This window comes from Eleutherodactylus coqui, chromosome 9, assembly GCF_035609145.1.
Source record: "Eleutherodactylus coqui strain aEleCoq1 chromosome 9, aEleCoq1.hap1, whole genome shotgun sequence".
Taxonomy (NCBI): domain Eukaryota; kingdom Metazoa; phylum Chordata; class Amphibia; order Anura; family Eleutherodactylidae; genus Eleutherodactylus; species Eleutherodactylus coqui.
Genome location: NC_089845.1, coordinates 30,786,561 through 30,810,401, shown reverse-complemented (window position 1 = coordinate 30,810,401; position 23,841 = coordinate 30,786,561). Strand labels below are relative to the sequence as shown.

The following is a 23,841-nucleotide window of genomic DNA, read 5'->3' as shown; positions in this document are numbered from 1 at the left end:
GAGCCCGTTTGTCACGGTTCTCTTTTTTTTTTTTGCCCTCTGAGTCCATCAGTCACTGCAGTAACTCTATGGGATTTGATGTAATAACTTGGGCCCGTCTGCTACATAATCATCTACTATTTACACATCTGGCAGAAGTTACACTTTTTGTCTATATTGATTTTGGCAATCACCGTATTTAACTTTTTTAGAAAACAAGGAGGGAAGAAATCTAATTGCATCTAAGCTTTTATTTAGGGCACCAGAGAAGGACGAAGATGTGGATGTCTCTGCGTGATTCGCCTCCTACCGGCCCCCCGCACAGGACTCTGAAATAAAAGGGGGAAACACTTATATTCATGTTAGTTTTTTGTTGATGTTGCAGCTCAGCCGCAACTAAGGGTCCTTTTGGTCGAGGCGATCAATCGTTTGACCAAGCGAATGACATCAGAGTTTCTACAGGCACAAACATCGTTGGCTCGTTCAAATGAGAAGTCGCTCTGAATCGCTCAGACGTTCACATTTGATGCATAAGTGACTGAGAGCGACTCAACGATCGCTGTTTAACCGAAAGATCAGTGAACAAGCCGGCGGTGATGTTTAGTTCTGCATTAAATGAATGATGAGCAAAAAGTGAACGCTTGATTCTTCATCGTTAGCTGCGTTTTTGGTCATTTGAACAATTTTTTGACTGATGATTAATTGTTCCATGTAAAAGCACCTTCAGGCCACTCTCACACATGTGCTTTTTACCGCAATTATCGGTTTTGAACGCCGTGGTAATAGCGGTATAACGCTCCCATTGATTTCAATGGGGCCTCGCAGACATGCGCTTAAATGTGCCACGATTTTTCGAGCGCTGTTTGCACTAATTTGTCGTTTTTCGTGCTTTTTAATGCAACGCATTACAGCAGATTTATCGTTGGCTCCTTCAAACAAGAAATCATTCAGCCATTCACATTCGCTGCATTTCTGGACACAGGCCATATTTAAGAGCCACATTGTTTCTACAAGAACAGGCAATAACTTTTTCAACTTCAAGGATTTTTTCGGGACTTAACTGTTTAAGACCAATCCTCGGGATGAGTCAGCAATACTAGATCCTCGGAGGTCCACCGCTTGGGATCCGCACCGATCAGCAGATTGCTGGACCTGCTGTCATTGTGGACAGAGCTGGAAGCAGGCGCAGCTCACTTCTCAGGCCGCCTGCACACGGGCGGGTTGGACCCCACATGCAGGATTCCCACAGCGGAGTTCGACCCGGTGCCGGGCCTACGTACCTGACCGGCGTCTTCTCCTATGCTGCCAATGTGCCGGGCGTCACATGCACAGTACTGGGGACATGGTGCTATGGCGATGGTGTGGCCTCCTGTGCTGCGAATGTGTTGGCCGGCGCATGTGCAGTTGAGAGGACGCCACGTCGTCACCATAGCGATTATGCGGCTCCTACGGCCATTCCGCAATGATGATTGCGGAATGGCAGCAGCACCATTGACGCCTTCCATTGACTTTAATGGAAGCCAGATGTGCGTATCCCGCGACAAATCACAGCATGCTGTAATTTCTTTCCCGCTGGCGAAAATCGCAATCGATTTCCACTCGTGGACAGGAAATTGCGTGTTTCCATAGCATGCTATGGGCTGGATTTGCTGCAAAATTCCGGAGGCACAATCCCGCTCCGGATTTCGCAATGCAAATGGTAGGAAGCCTTATTATAAAGGTCGTTGGGACATGAAGGGGTATGTAGGAGAAGAATACCTAAACCTTCATGCAGTGTACATTCACATGCCGTTCCACTATAAAGCTCAGTCGTCTTTGGAGACAGAAACAGATGGATTTACTCATTTTCGGCCATGCCAGCATGTTTCACTTCTATAAACTGTTAGCTGAATGTTCCCCCACGTTCTGTGCATGAGCATTGCCATTAGGAATGTGTAATCGCATCCAAAACCGCAGTGCTGATTGGCCGTTACCCCAGAATAGCTTGTCTTAAAATAGTTTACAGGTACCGTCGGCGTTCCACCTGAATAGCGCCATTGACCCGCGTGTTTTCCTTTACTCTAAAAATAGTCTCCGTCGGTCGCTGGAACATCTGTGTCAGAGGAAGTCAGACACAGTAAGCTTGTTAGTCCGGCTTCAGCGGCGACGTTACAATGATGATCCCCGGCTGCTGCAAGACAAATAAACAAGATGCTGGAGGCGCTCGGCTGTACTCAACACAATCGGAGGGGAGCTACCTGCAGCCGCGCGAACACCGTACCAGAAATGTAGCCTAACCTCGGCATTCATAGGCTGGTCTGCAAGGGAGAAACTCAATATCTCAAGAAATGTATCTACCCCGGACTTTTTAGGCTGGGTTCACACGGGGTGGATTTGCCGCGGAAATTCCGTGCAAAATTTTGCCTTGGCAAATCCGCATGCGGCCGCTAATCCTGCGATTAGCCAGACATGTGGACGAGATTCCTCAGAAATACCGCAGCATGTCTATTTTTTTTTCCCGCTGCAGCCATGCTCTCCTCTATGGGAGCGCCAGCTGCAGTGAAAGAGCGAGCGGCCGGGCCGCTTCAAAGCCGCCGTGGGTTTTGCAGCAGCGGTTCTCCCGGCGGAAATCTCGCGTTTTTTTGCTGCGGCCAAACTGCGAGATTTCCACCGAGAATCCGCCCTGTGAGAACCCAGCCTAAAACTTCACTGTCTAACAGCATTAACCTGCTAAGGACCAAGCACCTTAAATATACGGTACTCGTCCGGGGCTTTAATCCTGACCGATAGTAAATATGCAGCGTGGGTTTAATGCCCCTACTTCTGCAATGTAGCAGGAGCATGTTGGGTTCTCGGTTGTTAGACCCGGCAGAGGACCCGGAGGAGAAGACAGAAGTGTGTTTTTACCGCTTCTGCATACTACTTTACATAGTAACATAGTATGATGGGCTGAGCGGAAACAATATCCATCTCGTTTAGCCTGTTTTCACCCCCGCATGTTGATCCAGAGGAAGGCAAAAAAAACTCCAAATGAGTCAGAAGCCAATTTATCGCATCCTGAGGGAACAAATTCCTTCCCGACTCCTAATGGCAGTCAGAATAATCCCTGGATCAACAGTCTTCAGAAAAGGTTCCTTCCTGACTCCAAGTCCGGCAGATCCCCTTTATTGACAACTCTTCTGGTTATTTAATATCTCTATCCTGTAATATCATAGCGCTCTAGAAAGACATCTAGTCCCTCTTAAACTCCTCTATAGATTTTGCCATCACCACGTCCTCAGGCAGAGAGTTCCACAGTCTCACTGCTCTTACAGTAAAGAACCCCCTTCTGTGTCGGTGAAACCTTCATATGTCGGTACAAGCTACTTAGCTCTCAGTGAACGTTATGTAAAGAATGCCGAAAACGGCATTGCTGTTTCCTGCACAGGACCCAGTGATCACATGATTGCCGGCAACCCCCGGTATGTCAGAGCTGTGGGGCCTTAACAGACCCCGATCAGCTCTGATAGTGACTCCTGTTACACTAGGGGGATGTTTTCCGTGTAACTGGGGCTCCTATGGATGCCCCAGCTACAGTGGAAAAGTGTGAAATTAAAAAATAAAAATATAGTGTAAATGACCCCCAAAGGTCTTATATGACGTTATGGGGACGTAGATAGTTAAAAATAAAAACTTACAAAAATAACAGAAACACTCTGGTCTTTAAGGGGTTAAATGCAACTCAACGATTGACAAAATGAAAATAATGTACATTCCCTGCAGTTGTTAGAACCGTTTCAGGTTTACATGAATCTCCGTAGTGTTGAGTTACTTTGTAAATACATTACAGAACTGATCTTCGACGATAAAGAACATCATTCACAGGCTTCAGAGCTGAAACCCCCCAGGAGCCCCTGCTTCCCCGGTGTTTGCTCTGCTAATTCATTGGACTATAAGTGACATTACTTTCTAGTAACTGAAGCAGAAGAGGAAATCCTCCAGAATGTCACATCGAATTAGTTACTTCTTCCAGTATTAGTCTTGCTAGAGGTATAAGGCCGCCTTCACACGGGCCACAAATGCTGTGGAATCTCCACTAACGGAATCGCGGCAGTAATTCTGCAGCCTTTACAGTTCATGCGCTGCGGAAATCCTCAGCAACAAATCAGCAGCATGTTTTATTCCAGATTTCCAACATCTCTATTTATGCTGCGGAAATAAACCTTTGAAAAACAAGGGGTAAATTCCGCAACCGATCTTCAATTTAAAACGCGGCAAAATCCGTACGATTTAGGTGCAGATTTGGCCACCGCAGATCTCCAGCGGGATGCCCGCAGCGATTCGCCACGTGTGCAGCTACCCTTATGTGGAGGAGTTTCCCCATTTCCATGAACTACCTAAAGTTGTTGGAGGAAGTCGTGAATATTGTGACTGCAACAACTGCAGGTCCTTCCAGTGGGGAGTAAAAGACCGCAGGAGATCGTACTCTGCAGGGAAGGCTATACAGGGCTGGAAGGATCCTACTTACTGTATATATATATATATATATATATATATATATATATAAGAGTAAGACCGCAGGATATCGTACTCTGCAGGGAAGACTATACAGAGCTGGAGGGATCCTACATACTGTATATATATATACTAGCTGTTATACCCGGCTTCGCCCGAGTTAATTTGGTACTGGTGTTTATCTGGTGTTCACACGGAAAAGCTTATGAAGTCGTGGTTACTTTAGAGATACTGAGGAAAAAAAATATGTTCACCATTTTGCATAGTTCTCTGCGTTACCCAGGAAATACCACAGGGAGGTAACCATGCGACGTTTCCTTTATATAAAATGACATCAGGAAGTGAGAGAATTAGATTACATACGTAAAATTTGGACGCTAATTCTTTTGCGCTTAGAATTGAATAATGGAGTTGGGACCCATTATCTTTTCCTATTTATGACATAATCAATGCTCGTGCCAAATTTCACGTTTCTATGACACCGGAAAGTGAAAAAATTACATTCCGTATGTAAAATTTCGACGCCAATTCTTTTGCGCTAGAATTGAATAATCGAGTTAGGACCCATTAGCTTTTCCTATATATGACATAATCAATGCTCGTGCCAAATTTCACGTTTCTATGACACCGGAAAGTGAAAAAATTACATTCCGTACGTAAAATTTGGACGCTAATTCTTTTGCGCATAAAATTGAATAATCTAGTTGGGACCCATTAGCTTTTCCTATTTATGACATAATCAATGCTCGTGACAAATTTCCCGTTTCTATGACACCGGAAAGTGAAAAAATTACATTCCGTACGTAAAATTTCGATGCCAATTCTTTTGCGCTAGAATTGAATAATGGAGTTGGGACCCATTAGCTTTTCCTATTTATGACATAATCAATGCTCGCGCCAAATTTCACGTTTCTATGACACCGGAAAGGGAAGAAATTACATTCCGTACGTAAAATTTGGACGCTAATTCTTTTGCGCATAGAATTTAATAATCGAGTTGGGACCTATGAACTTTTTCTATTTATGACGTAATCAATGCTCGTGCCAAATTTCCTGTTTCTATGACACCGGAAAGTGAGAAAATTAGATTCCGTACGTAAAATTTGGACGCTAATTCTTTTGTGCATAGAATTGAATAATGGAGTTGGGACCCATTAGCTTTTCCTATTTATTACATAATCAATGCTCGTGCCAAGTTTTAAGTTTCTATGACATTGGGAAGTGACAGATTTAGATTATGTACGTAAAATTTCGACGCCAATTCTTTTGCGCTAGAATTGAATAATCGAGTTGGGACCCAATTACTTTTCCTATTTTGGAGATAATCTATGCTTGTGCCAAATTTCATGTTTCTACGACATCGGGAAGTGGAGAACTTTTGGCGAGTCAGTCAGTGAGTCAGTGAGGGCTTTCAGCTTTATATATATAGATATATATATATGTATGTATATATAGTGGAGAGTAGGACTGCAGGATGTCGTATTCTGCAGGGAAGGCTCTACAGAGCTAGAAGGATCCTACATAGTATATATATATATATATATATATATATATATATATATATATATATATATATATATATATATACACACATATATAGTGGAGAGTAAGACCGCGTGGGTGTCGTATTCTGCAGGGACGGCTCTGCAGACCTGGAAGGATCCTACACACTGTAGGTGGATGTGAATGGGATTCCAATGGTCTCCTAGTAGCAGCCTAAGAGCTAAAGGTCTATGGGGGTATTTTTAGGTTTGTTTTTCTAGTTTTGGCCGAGATGTTAGCAGAGACACTGCAGCTTGTGCACTTCAGCAGATTGTCAGGAAACGATGCAGAAATGTTTTATGTGTCGTAAAGTCTACTTGCTCTTTGCTGTGTGAGGTGAAAGTGCAGAATGCAATGTTCTGGCGGATACATCAGTGTACTTGACTCGCCTTCCCAGGGTTCATCCCACTTCCCTTTGTTCTGCGAGACGCTGGAAGTTTAGTAACCTGATGGAGAAAGGAAGCAGAACCCCCAACTAATCAGAATGATGCAGTCACCAATGTGGCAATGTGTCCGGATAGACAGCTGGAAAGACCCCATGAAGTTTGTGCATGGGGGGATAGGGCTTCCATCTCTCCTTCACTTTATCCTATTGGAGTGCTGCTGATTTTTCCTTCTAGCTGGAGTCACATACACAGTGGTGGACAAAAATATGGAAACACCGTACGATGTGCATGGAATTTTAATCATTAGCACTGAGCTGCCTTTTGAGCCCTGCTTGGCTGACAGCTTTCCCACAAAATTTGTGTTTTCTTCACCTCTTGCCCTGCTCTGGGTGGCTTTTGAAGCCAGCTGGTAACAGCAGCTGAGTGGCTCAAACTCGCGGCCAATGGAACTTTGTTGTTTGGTTAGATGTTCTCTTCTGCCCGGCAGCATCTGTGTCATATTACCTCCACTTAAAATCAGTCTCTACGTGTCTTATTGAAATATGATATATAATCTATGTAACTGAAGGTATGCATTTCGTACGGTATTTCCATATTTTTGTCCACCCCCCTGCAAAATTGTAATACAAATGCAATGACGGGCTTGGGTCTGCTGAGAGATTTTGGCAGCTCAGGCATCAGCCATGCGCTTTGCTGTAGGAAGCTTTCACCCAAGTGCAGGATTCCTTTTTGGAGTCATGATTGGTCTGAAAGGGATTCAATGTATGAGAATGGTCTAATGTAGTCTAAGTACATTCTGTTCATGGCAAGAGAACGAGTTGGGTTGTTAGAACAATAAACCTGACATCTAATCAGTGGTGTCCCAAAAGAGTGTAGTCAATATCTGCTTTGGTATTCTGACTTTTTGTAACTCTGTTGATAGGGGCTGGGTCTATAGAGTCTACGGCCTGATGCACACGGCCGTATTAACACTGTGGGATCCGGAGCTCTGGATCCCGCAGAAAATACGGCCCATAGGACATGCATTGAAAAAGGCATTTCAATACCCACGAGCAAAAATCAACTGTGATATTCCGCTCACGGGGTGGAAAGGGCAGCATGTCCTATTCTAGTGTGAGCCTTGCGATCGCCGGCCCAACGGCTCTGCACTGCGCATGCGCGGCTGTGCACCAGCTGGCGCATCCACAGCGCAGAGTAAAGACGCCGGACAGGTAAGCCACAGGTCACTGCAGGGGCACAGGGTCACTTTCCTCTGCGGGAATCTCGCCGTCGGAATCCGACCCAGCCGCCTGCATTCGGTCTAAAACCTTGCTGAATGCCTGCTTTACCTCTGTGGCAAATATATTTAGATGTGATGGTTTACTGCAGTACACAGCGCCCCTGTGCCTGTCATGGTTAGGAGGAGGACAGCAGGGTCTGAGCAGTTACTGAGGAGCCAGTAGCTGACACTGCTGGGGAGTTACAGCATCTGATTTTTTATGAATTTGTCGAGAATAGCAGGTCCTAGAGAGCTCAAACCGGGTCTAAAACCTTGTAGATGCTGCATACAGAGGCTCTGTCTAAGGACGGCTGCACATAGCCGGATGTGGGTTGCAGAATCCGCTATCGTCACCTGCGTGGACAATACGTGGCATTCCGCATCCATTTAGCAAAAATAGAACATTCACTTGTTTCACAATTGTGATTTTCGCTCGTGGAAAAAAAACCATAGCATTTTCTATTTTTTGTGCGGATGGCTTCCATTGCAGTTAATGGAAGCCATCCGTCCCGCAGCCCTTCCGAAATTGACATTGCGGAAAGGTGGGGTGAGAAAAGCATGGATTGGGTTCTGCTGCAGGCTCCCGCATATAGAATCCGACCCGTTCATGTGTAGCCGGCCTAAGGTACACTCTTTAAAGTGGTTACATGGTTTGATGCAGAGCAGTATGTTACTATTCCGTGTCCAAGTTCTATATTCAAGTCCTTCCCTGTATGGGTGCAGCATGTGTAGGGGTCCATCCACATCACATACAGGACTGTTTATAAGATGTAGCATTCCATGTAAATCCAAGAGGATCAGCATGGACCTTACGGCCATGGAAGATATAAGGGAAGAGATGATATCGGTGAGAAACGTCGGCTACGGTAGACGCCACTGAAGTCTCTTGGTGAGGAAGTGGTGAAGTTTGGGAGTTCTCAGCATTTATTTGCCTCTTTTTATATACACGATCATTTGCTGAAAGAAGCAGAAGGTAGGAGTCATCCGTCAGGGTCACGCGTCGCCCCATTTGTTACCCTCTGGATGATTTTGTAGACCTTTTTGTTTTTCACCTCATATTTCAGTCACATTCTTCCACTTCTGTCTTGGATTAGCTGAGCACCAACAATGGCGCAGGGAATGTGACCTTAGATCTACAGTTTATAATTTAGGGAGAAAGTTGGATGAAGCCCAGTGCAAATTAGTAGGGGACGGGGAAAATCACTTCACTCGTTACATTACCACAGGCTTAAACTGAGTGGAAGAGCTAAAAGAAGACCATGAATTATCTTGTCTGTGTTTATGATGGATCAGCAGCTACGTCCTCGGAGTAATGTTCTCTCTCGCCTGCTCCTTCTCCAAGACATATGTTGTGACAGTATCCAGCTGTTGTATCCAGCTGCCCGGCATGTGGCTTGTACATGATAGCTATACATTCTACTGCAGTCTTGGGAAACGATAATAACTGGTTAATGAGACAATAGAAATTCATTACAATTGGTTATGTTGGGGCTCGTTCACATCAGTGTCGGAGGTTGTGCTATTTCGCCCTGTAGATTCCGGCAAAATGCCGTACGTTCCATCGTAAGACGGAACTGTTTGGTCCAGGGGTGTCGTTTCCTGCTCCCCGAACAGAGCAGGAAAATGGAGCTCCCAAATTCTGTTGCAAACAAGCCCTAAATCCAACTATATCATAAGTTTAGTCCAAGCATGTTCCTCATTCATTGACATCATACCAGTGTCAAGAATGGGTGCCCAGTGCCCACCAGTGAAACTGATTCTGGGGGCCCACCCTACAGCCACATGGAGATATTACCTGAACACTTTCACACCAAACATTTTATTCCCGAGATATACAAACTCAATGGAGGCTAAGTGATCCCTTGTGTGGCCTCCGTTGCAGTCCTATAGATATGCTTGTTGTATATGCCAACTAAGAGTAGGGCCATGAACAGATCATTACTTGTACAAGCTATTATGATTATGGCAAAACCCAGTATATGTATATTTTTAATGGGTTTTCTGGGAGTAAAGTATTGACCTATCTTCAGGCAATCGGTCATTCAGGATACCTACTGATCAGCTGACTGAAGAGGCCTAGTGTTTCTGTGACTGACGTCATTTGTCACGTGACTTGAGAACAGCTCAGTCCCATTCAAGTGAAGAGGACTGAGCTGTAATATTACGCACAGGCACCATACAAAGTACGGCGCTGTGCCTGGTATGGACTGAAGTGACAAGTGCTGCTGTTACATCAATTAACTTGTCAGCTGGTATGCCAAGTGGCGGACCCCTGCCAATAAATATTGATTTATTCTGCGGACAGGTCATCCATAGTTTACTACCGGACGACCCTTTTAATGTGTTGTTACTTTTAATAACTTTTTTTTATCATTAAAGGTCATGGTTTATTTAGGTGATTTTTTTTCTGTGATCTTTATTGGACTTAATTTAGCTTTTTGGATACTTTTATTTCCACCCTGAGGCCTGGCTCACACAAGCGTATCATTACCGCATACTATGCAAGTGTAATACGCAGTAATTCGGAGGCAATCAAATAGATTACCATATGCAGTTCTGCTCACATTTGCATGTAGAAATTGCGTAAAATACACGAGCGCATAAGAGAATGCAGCATGTTCTATTTTGTGGCGTATTACGCACGAGAGAGACCATTGTTCTCTATAGGCATGCAATCAACACCACCCAAGAGGCCAACAGCAACATTACTCCCTTCCCACTATAGGACGTACAGTTACGTCCTGCGGGATCGGGGTATGTATGAAGGGAGATCATGGAGCGACCTCTCTTCATGCAGTGCGAGCGCTGGCTGTTTGTTACAGCCGACACCTGGAGGCAACAGCTCCGCTCAGCCGCGCGGCTGGTCGGAGCTATTAACCATTAAAATGCCGATGTCAATTCTGTCTTGATAGATTGCCCGAACACAATATGATATGCTTTGGCATTACATCTTACCGCAGGATTGATCAAAGCATCACTAGTTGTTGTCTCCTCTGGGGAATTAAAAAAAAAAAGTAAAAATGAGAACAATAAACTTTTACTAATTGAAAAAAAAATAATTAAAGTTAAAAACAAAAAATCCTTTTGCCATATTTACAATAAAAGTATCTAAATTCTAAAACAAAAAAATACATATTTGGTATCGCTGCGTCCGTAAAATTCCGATCCATCAAAGTAACATTATTTACTCCACACAATTAACGTAGTCAGAAGAAGAAGAAAAAAGAACGCCAGAAATGCACTATTTTTGGTTACCCTGTCTCCAAGAAAATGCAATAAAAAAAGCAATCAAAAAGTTGCATGTATTCCAAAACTATACCAACGCAAACTACAGGACGTTCGGCAAAAACAAGCCTCATACAGCTAGGTTGATGGATAAATAAAGGAGTTATGATTTTTTAAAGGGGGGGAAGGAAAAAATGGGAAAAAAAGGGCCATGTCATTAAGGGGTTAAAGGAGCTGCAGGGGTTTCTAGCAAGTACGGGTTGTGTGGTGCGTGTGACAACCATCCCTCATATTCTTTATATGTCTGGGCTGTGGGGGGAGTGGTTGGGGTTGGGGGGGGGGGGCAAAAGCCTTCTCTAACATAGAAAAACATCCAAACCCAACTATGTTTTGCTGAGACCTACATCAGGTCTGCCAGAGGTCTGTGGAGAACGTGTCATGGCCTGATCAGAACAAGGGGGGACTTTTTGGCCGTAATTCCAAAAGGTAGGTTTGGTACAAAGCCAACACTGCCATCACAGTATTATGTGGTGGGCTGTTTTTCTGCTGCTGGAACCTGGGTTTTAGTCAAGGTGGAGGGAATTATGGACAGTCCCAAATATCAGCCCATTTTGGCACAAAACCTTCAGGCCTCGGCTAGAAGAGGAATTTTACCTTTCAACACAAACCATACCAACAAATCACCAAGAGAATGGCTTCACCAGAAGATCAGAATTTTGGAATGGCCCAGCCAGACCTGAATCCCATTGAAGATCTGTGGGTTGACCTAAAGAGGGCGCATCTGATAGATTTGGAGCACTCTTGCATGGAAGAGAGGCCAAAGATTTGCCAAGACAAGATGTGCCATGCTGATAGGTAAAGTTCTCTGGTGCAAGCACCGAGTCATGACTGACTACTAGGGCGATGTCGCATTGTGACATTTTCTTGTTAGACTGTTTCTGCTGTATGGTTTGCCATTGCCTTCCCCAGTCATCTCGAAAGGAGAGGAGGCTGAGTATACCTTGAGCCGGCTACCTCCACCACCGGGGATTGAACTATCAACCTTCAAGTCATGAGCGAGAGCTTAGGACTGCATTTCTGCTTCCTTAACACCCTGTGCCACATGGGGCTTGACACCTACCCAAAAAGACTGAATGCTGTCATAAAGATATAGGGTTCATCAACACAGTATTAGTTTTAGGCCTCATGTCCACGGGAAAAATTAATTCTAAAATATCCACACGGGTCTCTGCGCCCGTAGGGAATCATTGGGAAGCCGCAGGTAATTAAATACCTGCGGATGTCATTTTTCCTTGGCATGCAGGTGGCACACGTGGGAAAACACCCGCAGCATTCTCCATTTTTTGTGGTTTTCCTACACGGACGGCTTCCATTGAAGACGTAGGCATCTCTGGGTCCTTATATATTTGGACAACTACTAAGGGTGCTCTGTGTAGCCATGCTTGAGTCCCTATATATGTGGAGAATAAAGTCTCTTGACCCGTTTGGCACTCCAGAAATGAGCTTATGAGTTAGAGGCATCGTACGTGCATGCAACTCTCTCCACTGTAGTCTATTTGGTTTATGAATTGCCAGGCTATTATCTCAACATCCATCATCTACAATGGAGAGAGCCACATGTATTGTCACCTCCCCTCTGGAGTGCTGATTGAGGTGAAGGTGACCCCCATTCTTCCAATAGGTTGGAGTCTTAGAAGTTGGACTTACTTTGATTTCTTGCAGCATATACTTAGGATGTACCATAAATGTCTCAGATGGGAATACCCTTGTGGCCCTTGGAAGTGGGTCAATAGGACAATTTGGCTCTCAGACCAGAAAAGGTTGTGCACCCCTGATCTAAATGAAGAAGCAGTATGTCTTTGGTAGGATGACAAGATCTTGGATCCGCCACTGTCTCACTTGGTTGGCTGATGTCATACAGGTTGACTAACCTCTTCGTTCCCTGCAAATCTTCTTCCTTCTGTCTTTTCCTTATGACAAGTGTTGCTAAACTCGAAACCACAAATCGTCTTCTAGTGATGCCAGATTTGTTGGTTGAAACTTGGATGGGAGCTGCTTCTAATGTTTCCACAGCATTGTGTTCTGATGATGTCATCCTATAATCAGATTGTCACACTGTCGCTACAAGCTGAAACTCAATAAAATTAATGAAATAAAACAAAACTCAGCATGTTGGAAAGTTTCATGCATACAAGTGCCTGAGGGGTTCTACAGTAACAGGACCGGTATTTGGTTCACATATAAAATAGCCACCAGGGAAGGCAGAGGCGTCTAGACAAAGCAAGGAGTTACTCCTTCCAGTTTTATAGGGTAATCTATAGAGAACCATGAAATACCTTATGTCAGATTGCCAACTGATGCTTGCAGTAGTCCCAGCCAGACTCTATTCTTTTGGTGCGCTGCTACTTTGCCAATCCTACGAGGAACGAGCTTCCAAACTAATCATGTGAGTGGGCTCCTCACAGCCCGGGACATTGGCAAGTACAATTTAGATTGACATTTAGATAGATTTCATAGTTCTGTTCACTCTTTTAGAGCAAACATGCCTACTTTTAAGAATATGCAAATAAAGTAGATGGAACAATACCTCTGCAGCGCCACCTATTGGATGGCAGCATTCCTGCAAATCAATGTCCAACCTTTTATACAGGTCTTTAGAACAATGATTGGGAATTGATATGCAGGAATGCTGTCTTCCAATAGGTGTCGCTGCAGAGGTATTGTTCCATATTCCTTATTTTCATATATTTCCCATAGGAGCTTGCATGGCCTTATAAGTTTCTTCACTCACCTCGTAGGTGTCTCCTCACACCTTCTAGGTGTTCTCCTTAAGGAGTGATGATTCTCCTCCCAACCCACATTATAGGCCTCTCACTAGCCAAGGAATGCTGCCATCCAATAGGTGGCGCTGCAGAGGTATTGTTCCATCTACCTTATTTGCATATTCCCTAGAGGATGATGCATGGCCTTATAAGCCTCCTCACTCACCTTCTACGGGCTCTTCTTAAGGAAAGATGGTACCCTTCCCGACCTACTTTTAAGAAATGACTTCAAGGTTAAAGTATCAACATAAAGACAGACGATTACAGTTATGTAATGAAAAATATGGTGTCCCCATAAGAACAGCCTTTATATACAGTATATATCAACCTAACCTTCCTTCCGCCTGTGATACCACTTCCCCTTTACACTTATATATGCTTTGTATTACCTTCATTTTAATACATTACAATTTTAGTGTTGTAATCCAGCTGTGTGATGAAGAGGTTCATGTACCTCGAAACACGTGATTGGTTGCTGCGGGCAACTAAGTTTTTCTTTTAGACAGTTTCTATACCGTTGACTTCACTCTTTTTCAAGCAACCACCTGGCAACAGGTGGCGCCAGAGCCTATGTTCTTCTTTACCACCCTTCACAAAGAATGATAGAATGGTAGAGTTGGAAGGGACCTCCAGGGTCATCGGTTCCAACCCCCTGTTCAGTGCAGATAACTAAATCATCCCAGACAGATATTTGTCCAGCCTGTGAAGACTTCCATTGAAGGAGAACTCACCACCTCCCGTGGCAACATGTTCCACTCATTGATCCCCTCACTGTCTAATCTGTGTCACCTCCCTTTCAGTTTCATCCCATTGCTTCTAGTCTTTCCTTGTGCAGATGAGAATAGGGCTGATCCCTCTGCACTGTGACAGCCCTTCAGATATTTGTAGACAGCTATTAAGTCTCCTCTCAGCATTCTCTTCTGCAAGCTAAACATTTCCAGATCCTTTCTTTAACCATTCTTCATAGGACATGATTTGCAGACCACTCACCATCTTGGTAACTCTTCTCTGAACTTGCTCCAGTTTGTCTATGTCTTTTTTAAAGTGGGGTGCCTAGAATTGGACCCAGTATTCCAGATGAGGTCTGACTAAGGAAGAGTAGAGGGGGATAATGACCTCAGGTGATCTAGACTCTATGCTTCTCTTAATACATCCCAGAATTGTGTTTGCCTTTTTTGGCTGCTGCATCACATTGTTGACTCATGTTCAGTCTATGATCTATCAACATCATACCGCTTCTGGCTGACCAGAGGCAAGGCCGGCATCACCTACGTTGCATTGTCTCTATAGTGGCTCTTAAAACACTGCAAATCTGTGCTTTACTCCTGGGTCACACCTATTCCTTAGCAGTGATCTGCCCAGTGCTCCCTTTTTTCACTACATTCATATAATGGAAGATTAGACAAGTATGCTGTGGATTCATGTAGAGATAACCCTCTACTATTTTCTTTCCTAATCTCCAGTCCTCAAGAACCCTATAAATAATAGGTGGTGAGAGGAGAACAGACAGACCAGAGGAAGGTTCCAGTCCCAAAAAAATTAGGGCACAAGTTCCCCAACACAGATATTTGACTCGAAACTACCAGGTAGTCAGAGAAAAGGAAAAGTTATAGTTATGGGCTGAACGTGGTGAAAGGTTATCAAAATATTCCTTAGAGCAGATTTGTTACTCACTGGGTTAGACAGCAGTATAACACAACGTCCCCTCTGATCTGTACAGCGGGCTCGCATGACATCAACAGGCAGGCTGCAACAGACTGTCCTCTGCAGGATGGTAGTGAGGACCAGCCGGGATGTACAAGCAACCGCATCGTCTGAGCACCGGCAAGCAGCGCTCTACTGCAGGATAGGCTCAGCGGGAGGAGCAGACAGGGAAGTGCACATAAAAAGGCTCTGGGGGCGGCAGTAACAGCCACAGCACTCAGTCCACATGCACCCGACGTCGTACTGTAAAACCAAGATAGCAGCTGGGATGTCGGTACCCAGCGGCAGGCCACAAATGAGTCCACAGTGCATCGGAGGGTCTTCTTGGCACAGCTCAGGACCCGCAGATCTAGAAGAGACTCTTCTGTTCGAACGTTGTGGGCCAGATAAAATGACGTGGTGGACAGATTCAGCCCGCTGGCACATGTGCTATAGCGAGAACGCCTGTGGAGAAGTCTGGGGCACGGACAATGATTACATTATTTGTACAACACTATGGGAATCCTGAAAACATGACCTGTTGGGGGTCCTGAGGACTGGAGTTGGAAACACTGGACTACTGCATCTGTAACCCCCCTGCATTTATTTCTTGGGGGGATAGTAGTAGCAGGTCTTCTTGAAGTCCTCATTTTGCCGTGCAGACATGGAAAGTGTAGAAGAAATGTGATGTCTGTCTGTAAAATATCAGAATGAGTTGAAAGGCAATGAGTGGGACGTGTCTACTGATGTGAGGCGATGGGGTAGACTATGTGCTCTGTCATCACATCGGATGAAGTATCTCTCTGCTATATAGAAACTGAGGAGAGTGCAGACAAGTGCTGGAATGTACAGTAAGCCAAGGGTTTCGTCACCCGTAGACACTCACGCTCACTATTATTTGGGGCACTTTCACTATGTAAATAGAAACTGACTCTCAGTGAAACTCTTTGTTACATTCCCAAAGTAGGTGGACCATCTGTAGGTAGAGCAGGCCTGAAGGAACAAGTACGCTAATCTCCATAAGTGGGGAAGATTGGCTTCTACCTCATTGTTTTGTTTTTCCTTCCTCTGGATCAACATTGGGAGGTAATAGGCCAAACTGGATGGATGTGTCTTGTTTTGGCCTTATATACTATGTTATAGCAGATTCCATGTAGTATCAATATACAATATACAGTAGCATTTGCCACAGCTTTGTTTGGGTCAAACAATCAAGGGAGACTTGATAGGGCCTTAAGCAACAATTTCCGAATGTACCCCCATCCTTAGTGCCTATACTACTACCTGGCTCTGCATACTTGCGGCAATTCTCCGTTACGTTTACTGACTTTGGAAAGACCGGACACTACTTCATATTATTAGCTGCACCCGAGTGTTTAGGATGGACTGCTGGCTCTTTAAACAGTCATATAAAAGTACTTGTTGGGAAGTTGCAAACTTTTAAAATGACAGCTCAAAATAAATGTTAGCCTCTTTACTTGCAAGCCTATGTCTATAGAGAGTGGGCACAAGGCAGACTCACACCAATGACTACTTTATACAGGGGGTGGACAAAAATATGGAAACACCATACGAAATGCACCGGATTTTAACCATTAGCATTGAGCTGCCCTTTTGACCTCTGCTTGGCTGAAAGCTTTCCTGACAAATTTGTATTTACTTCACCTCTTGCCCTGCTCTGGGTGGTTTTGGGAGCAGCTGAGTGGCTCAAACCTCTGACCAATGGAACCTTGCTGCTTGGACAGATGTTCTCTTCTGCCCGGCAGCATCTGTGTGATATTACCTCCACTTAAAATCAGTCTCTACATGTCTTATTGAAATATGATTTATAATCCCATGTAAGGCATGCATTTCGTACGGTGTTTCCATATTTTTGTCCACCCCTCTATATGGTTGGCATCTTATTGTTTTACTCTACTATATGGTTCTAAATCAAATCTCACGCCCTTTCCTCTACATGTCTTGTAACAGGCGAAAGTTGTTTTCAAAAAAGTGTTCTTTCTTAGCATCTGCAGCCTTTTACTGGCCGGCCGGCTGAGCTGCAGCTACACTTAAGTATAGTGGCAGCTCTGGGCATCCAGTTTGAAATGTGAAACTCTGGAAAATTCAGTGTGTGGTTTGGACTGGGCAGAAGCTATTTCAAAAATAGCAAGACATATTTGTTGTTGCTCACTAGTTTGCACATCAAAGGGCTTCGCGTCTAACGGACTGACGGTGGAATTAGGAGAAACCCAAGTTAAGTGGAAAAGAGTCTTCGCTCAGCAGAAAACTATAGAAACGGGAGAAATAACAATCTCGTTGCAAATGTCAATCTCATTTCTGATGCGGAAATTGTTTGCCGTACGTCCTTGTGTTTATGTGAAGTTGCCGGTCTACCATGAACTCCAGTCTGTGGGCAGGAAATGCCATTGATATGATTTGAGTCGGTAGATATTACTGGACTACTGGTTGAGTTCTCAGTCGGAGGAAATTATTTTTTGATCGCTGCCTAATCTAAACTGAACTTTGAAAAGTATACTTTCTGGAAACTAAAAACTTTTTGTATAACTCTCTTCAAATACATACGGTATATGGAGTGCGGTGGAACCTAGAAGCTGGTAGCCATGCAACATTTTTGAAGGCCACACAGGAACTAAGTGCTTCAGTCATCAGTTAGGTTTCTACCAAAGACCTCTGAATTATGTCTTTAGACACTTAAAGGGGTTCTATAGGATTAGACCACAGCTGCTTGAAGTTTGCTGACGGTATTGCTGTTCAGCCCCAATCACTCCAGCGGAGTTGAGCTGCAGTGGAAGACACTCATGGAAAAAACAGCTGTGGTTTCCATCCCCGTACAACGGGGTGAAGACTCTTTTCCACTTAATTTGTGTATCTCTTAATCCTTTTAAAGCTGTAGGAACTAAATGCATCCAACTACCAGAACCTCCAACCTACTTGCTAAAGTGATGTGCATAGTGGCTCCGTGGTTATCACTGGTACCTCACGGCATTGGGGTCCTGGATTCAAATCTGACCATGGCAACATCTTTAAGGAGTTTGTAGAGATTGTCCACCCTTGTCTTCCCATTAGTTTCATAAAAGACTCCAAATTTCTCACATGTGGCCTGTGGGGTCTATCAGTGCTCGAAACTTTGGGCTGAGAATCGGCTTGTGTAAGGGCTCGTTCACATTGGTGTTGGGGGTTCTGGTTTCTTGTTCTGTTCGGGGAGCAGGAAAGGGGAATCCTGTGGCCAAACGGATCTGTATTATGGCAGAACCAGACATCACCAAATGGACTCCATTAACTATAGTTTGGTCCATTTGGTTTCCGCTCAGCTTTTTCTTCCAGTATTTTGTCCCGGATCTGCGATGGATCTGGTTCCAGCGCAGATGTAAAACCAACCAAAAAGGACCCTCGGCGATGACTAGGACAGATACAAGTGATTGCAGTCAGTGGACAACACTGCAGAATATATTTGTACATTTGTTGGAGCCTCACTGCTCACCTTTTATGCTATATTCATACTTGATGGTATTGGGGCTGGACACCTTGAAGGCGCCTCAGCATACGTAACCTTGAAAGCAGAACCCTCTTAGGGTAGGCCTACAAGATGTATTATTATTAAAAGTCATTGAACTCTTAAGATGAAAGTCCTAAGGGTTGAGATGCAGAAATCATACAGAAATGGATATTTATTCTTCATCCGTGTACAAGTAATGTGTCACTTTATGCTTTATTTCAGACCTACATTGGCTCCATCCTTGCATCTGTCAACCCTTACAAGCTGATTCCTGGTTTATATGATCGCAACGCAGTGGAGCTCTACAGCCGGCACCACATGGGAGAGATTCCTCCTCACATCTTTGCCGTGGCCAATGAATGTTACCGCTGTCTATGGAAGCGCCATGACAATCAGTGTGTTCTCATCAGGTGCGTAGCGGCCATGTTTTATACATTGGGTACGTCCAGCGGATATTTCAAGAATGACAGATGAATGAGATTTATAGAAACGACCTACAATGGAATATTTCGAAGCTCCAAGTAGCCCCTGTTACATTAATAGTCTTCTTGTCTGCCCCAATCAGAAGGTAGAATGTGCTAGTAAGATTTACTGATCTGAAATATTTTCATTTAAAGGGGTTGTCCCACTAAAATATTGTGTCTAGTTAAATCAGCCCATAAATCTAATCATTTCTTGGATTTACACGTAAAAAGCTTTTATTCCCAGATATTCCAGGACTAATGTTAGAATAGCGCCATTGACTTTCATTGTCTCTATTCACTGTGTACAGGATGTACGTGTACAAAATATGTGGTGACGATGTATAAACCATCGGTGGATGTATAAACCACTGGATGTGAAACTCCTGGATGCTGTCACATCCAGCAGTTTCACCTTTGGTCAGTGGGGCCAGCAGCAGCAGCGGCCCCATTGACATACAGAGAAGATCGCGATCCTCTGCTACAGCTGTGGCAGAGGATTTCTTCATCTCCGCGGGGAGTCCCCTTTTCACTGAACACTGTGACAGCATTGTCATTCAATAACTGAGTGCTGACTCTGATTGGTCACAGTGCTCAGCCAATCAGAGGCAGTCTTTTCAGCAGGTGGGGATTTTAGATCCCCGCCTGCTGAAATCACTTCATAGCAGTGCAGGAGATGACCCGGCTAGACGCACGTGAGCCCCGGCAGCGGTGGAGACGTCAGTAAATGTATTTTTTTTATTTTCTACACATTTTAGGGACGATTTTCAGGGAAGGTTTTTATATTTAAAGCCCTTCCCGGAAAATCACTGCAGGGCTTGCCGTGAGCCCATTGCTTTTAATGGAGCTGGCTGTAGCGCCGCCTCCATTGAATTCAATGGGAGAACATTGGGCTCCTGTGCCAGAGGTTTGTGATCTTTACTGTATGTTCTCGGTTGGGTCAGCGCTGCTGACGACGGTCCCACTCAGCACAAGGTGAAACCCCTGCATGTGACAGCATCCAGGGGTTTCACATCCAAAAAAGACGGATGCCGCAGTTACTTGCGTTCTAAAATATGCTGCCCTATATTTACCGCTGCACATTTTTGTGCGCAGGCAAATATCGGGCATATGACCGCTGCCATTGAAAAGCATTGGTTCTAATAGATGTGGATCACAAATGCAAGTAACATACGCACATGTTGGAAAAAAATACCACCATCTTCTGACCGCCATGACTTTATTATTTTTCCATCGACATAGCTGCTCGGGGGCTTGTTTTTTTTGCAGAACGCCCTGTAGTTTCGATTGGCACCGTTTTGGAGTGCTTAAAGGGGTTGTCCCGCGAAACAAAGTTGGGGTATACACTTCTGTATGGCCATATTAATGCACTTTGTAATGTACATTGTGCACTAAATATGAGCCATACAGAAGTTATTCACTTACCTGCTCCGTTGCTGGCGTCCCCGTCTCCATGGTGCCGTCTAATTTTCAGTGTCTAATCGCCCGATTAGACGCGCTTGCGCAGTCCGGTCTTCTCCCTTCTGAATGGGGCCGCTCGTGCTGGAGAGCTGCTCCTCGTAGCTCCGCCCCGTCACGTGTGCCGATTCCAGCCAATCAGGAGGCTGGAATCGGCAATGGACCGCACAGAAGACCTGCGGTCCACCGAGGGTGAAGATCCCGGCGGCCATCTTCGCAAGGTAAGTAAGAAGTCACCGGAGCGCGGGGATTCGGGTAAGTACTATCTGTTTTGTTTTTTTTTTAAACCCCTGCATCGGGTTTGTCTCGCACCGAACGGGGGGGCTATTGAAAAAAAAAAAACCCGTTTCGGCGCGGGACAACCCCTTTAAGACTTTTCGATCGCTTTTTATTACATTTTTCTTACGACGTTCAGGATAAATCATGCATTAGTTTGATAGATGAAACTTTTATGGATGCGGTAATACCAAATATCCTTTTATTAGTATTGTTTAAACTTTCTTCTTTTCCAATAATTAAAGAAACTTTTAGTACTTAGTTTTCATTTTTTTTAACTTGAAAAAAGACTTTATTTTGATCACTTATACAATGATTTGATCGCTCATGCAGTATAATGTAATACCACAAGGGTTTCTAGGTATTAGAAATTGATAAGGTATTGACAGGATAGATCATCAATAGCTGATTGACTGGGCACCTGGGGGGCGGACCCTGCTGATCAGCTATTGGTGACCTATACCTTGGATCCTGTGGATAGGTGGTCAATAGCTGATTGACTGGGCTCCTGGGGGGCGGACCCTGCTGATCAGCTATTGGTGACCAATACCTTGGTTCCTGTGGATAGGTGGTCAATAGCTGATTGACTGGGCTCCTGGGGGGCGGACCCTGCTGATCAGCTATTGATGACCTATACCAGTGATGGAAAACCTTTTAGAGACCTAGTGCCCAAACTGCAACCCAAAACCCACTTATTTATCGCAAAGTGCCAACATGTGAGGGGGCGGGGCTTATCACCACGTAGGATTTTTACCTCCGTCGTTCTTAAAAGGACAAGGCTGTTTCAAAATAGACGAGGGGCAGATTTTTACTGCTTTTGGATGCGGAAATGCTGTGAAATTTGCCATGGAAATTTCCGCTGAGGACATTCTGCAGCATTTCCACCTCGTGTAAACATATTGCAGCAGTTATAGTGACCCCCCCCAGAGTGGCCCCAGCAGTAATATTGACCCTACAGAGTGGTCCCAGCGGTAAGGGTGACCCCCCCAGAGAAGCCCCAGCAGTAATAGTGACCCCTCCAGAGTGGCTTTAACTGTTATAGTGACCCCCGACAGCGGCCCCAGCGGTAATAGTGACACCACACAGTGGCCCCAGTCATAATAGTGACATCCCACAGTGGCCCCCCAGTAGTAATAGTGACACCGCACAGTGGTCCCAGTGGTAATAGTGATATCCCACAGTGGCCCCAGTAGTAATAGTGACATCCAACATCAGCCCACTAGTAATAGTAACATCCCAAAGCAGCCCCCAGTAGTAATACTGACACCCCACAGCAGCCCCAGCGGTAATAGTGACACCCCACAGTGGTCTCCAGTAGTAATAGTGACATCCCACAGCGTCTCCAGGAGTAATAGTGACACCCCACAGCGTCTCCAGTAGTAATAGTGACACCCCACAGTAGCCAGTAGTAATAGTGACATCCCACAGTGGCCCCCAGTAGTAATAGTGATACACCACAGCACCCCCCTCCCAAAACATATATTCCTCCCACACACACACTCCTCTGCTCGGCACTGCTGCCGCCACTGATCCCAGAAGCACACTGTGACATGCTGTCGATCGCCTTCTCGCCTTCCCTGCTCTCGCGGAACCAAGTAGGAGACGTCAGGGAAGGGGTGAGGAGGATCCCGGCTGCACACTGACTTCACAGTGTGCGCCGATGTCCGTGTCTCTAGCAACACTGCTGAGCGAATATTGGCAGGGGAGCTGCGGCACCCCTGGGGGTATTCACTAATGTTGTGAGCATCCGACGGTGGCGGGTGCCAGCAGGGAAGGCTCTGAGTGCCGCCTCTGGCACGCGTGCCATAGGTTCGCCACCACTGACCTATACCTTGGATCCTGTGGATAGGTCATCAGTTATTAAAGGAAGCCTGTCAACCAAGTATGGCGTAAGATACTAACCCCGATATGGGATGTGCCGATGACCGATTCAAGTAATTGGAGCGCTTTTTCCTTCTTCATTCTTTAAAACACGACATACCCCACTTTCTACCCTGTAAATCACTATAGAACCATCCGATGGGCGTGCTAATGCCAAAGTCATCCGAGCTCTTTTCTGTAAACACGTCTCCTCACCCCGAGGCGCACAGAACTCACACGCTGTAATAACCCATTATTTTTTATTTTTGCTATTTCACGCACGTGAAAATCACACCTGCAGAGATGAGATTCATTTTTCTCGCAAAACGCATCGCAATTGCAGGGAAAATCGTGGGTTTCCAAGTGTAATGTCAGTCTAAGTTTCTCAGCCCCGTATTGCGCTCGCCCGTGTGATACACGCTTAGGCTGATCTCCTACCATGAAAGCAGTAAATGTAATGTGTGAGATGAGTGCCGCATGGTGAGCTCACAGCGCCCCCTTGTGATCGAAATCTTTTATAGAGTTCAGAGAAGGGAAAACTTGGAAGCTTGCAGCAAATAAACATAAAACTGATACATGATGGTTTTATCTTCATCCTCACTTGCAGATTGGATCGGCCACATGGTGAAGCTTTACATTTATGCAGCAGCATTTTCTGGCTAAACAGAGATTTCCATTAAAAGTATAGATTGTGTCAGGGTTGGAAAAACTTTAACTTTTGTGCAAAAAATGGGGAAAATGCAAAAAACACAGTGGCAAAGCAATCAGCCCCCAATTGTGGAAAGAAATGAGCATTCCCACTTCAGAGGTTAAATCTCAGATGGACGGGTTTGTTATAAGTGAGAAGTTATCTAGTATACTTCTGGATAAACATGGTCAGTTCCTGAAGATCTGGCAACCGCCCTACCTCTCCTCCTCT

The 23,841-nt window shown here is 44.9% G+C and overlaps 1 protein-coding gene across 1 annotated transcript in view; it reads left to right on the top strand.

Moving 5' to 3' along the window:
• The window catches only part of MYO10 (myosin X), a 223,258-nt gene that overhangs the window by 98,221 nt on the left and 101,196 nt on the right, over window positions 1-23,841 (top strand). Inside the window, exon 4 of the mRNA XM_066579202.1 lies at window positions 19,090-19,277. Coding sequence (XP_066435299.1) covers window positions 19,090-19,277 — 188 coding nt within the window. The remainder of the gene's footprint in view (window positions 1-19,089; window positions 19,278-23,841) is intronic.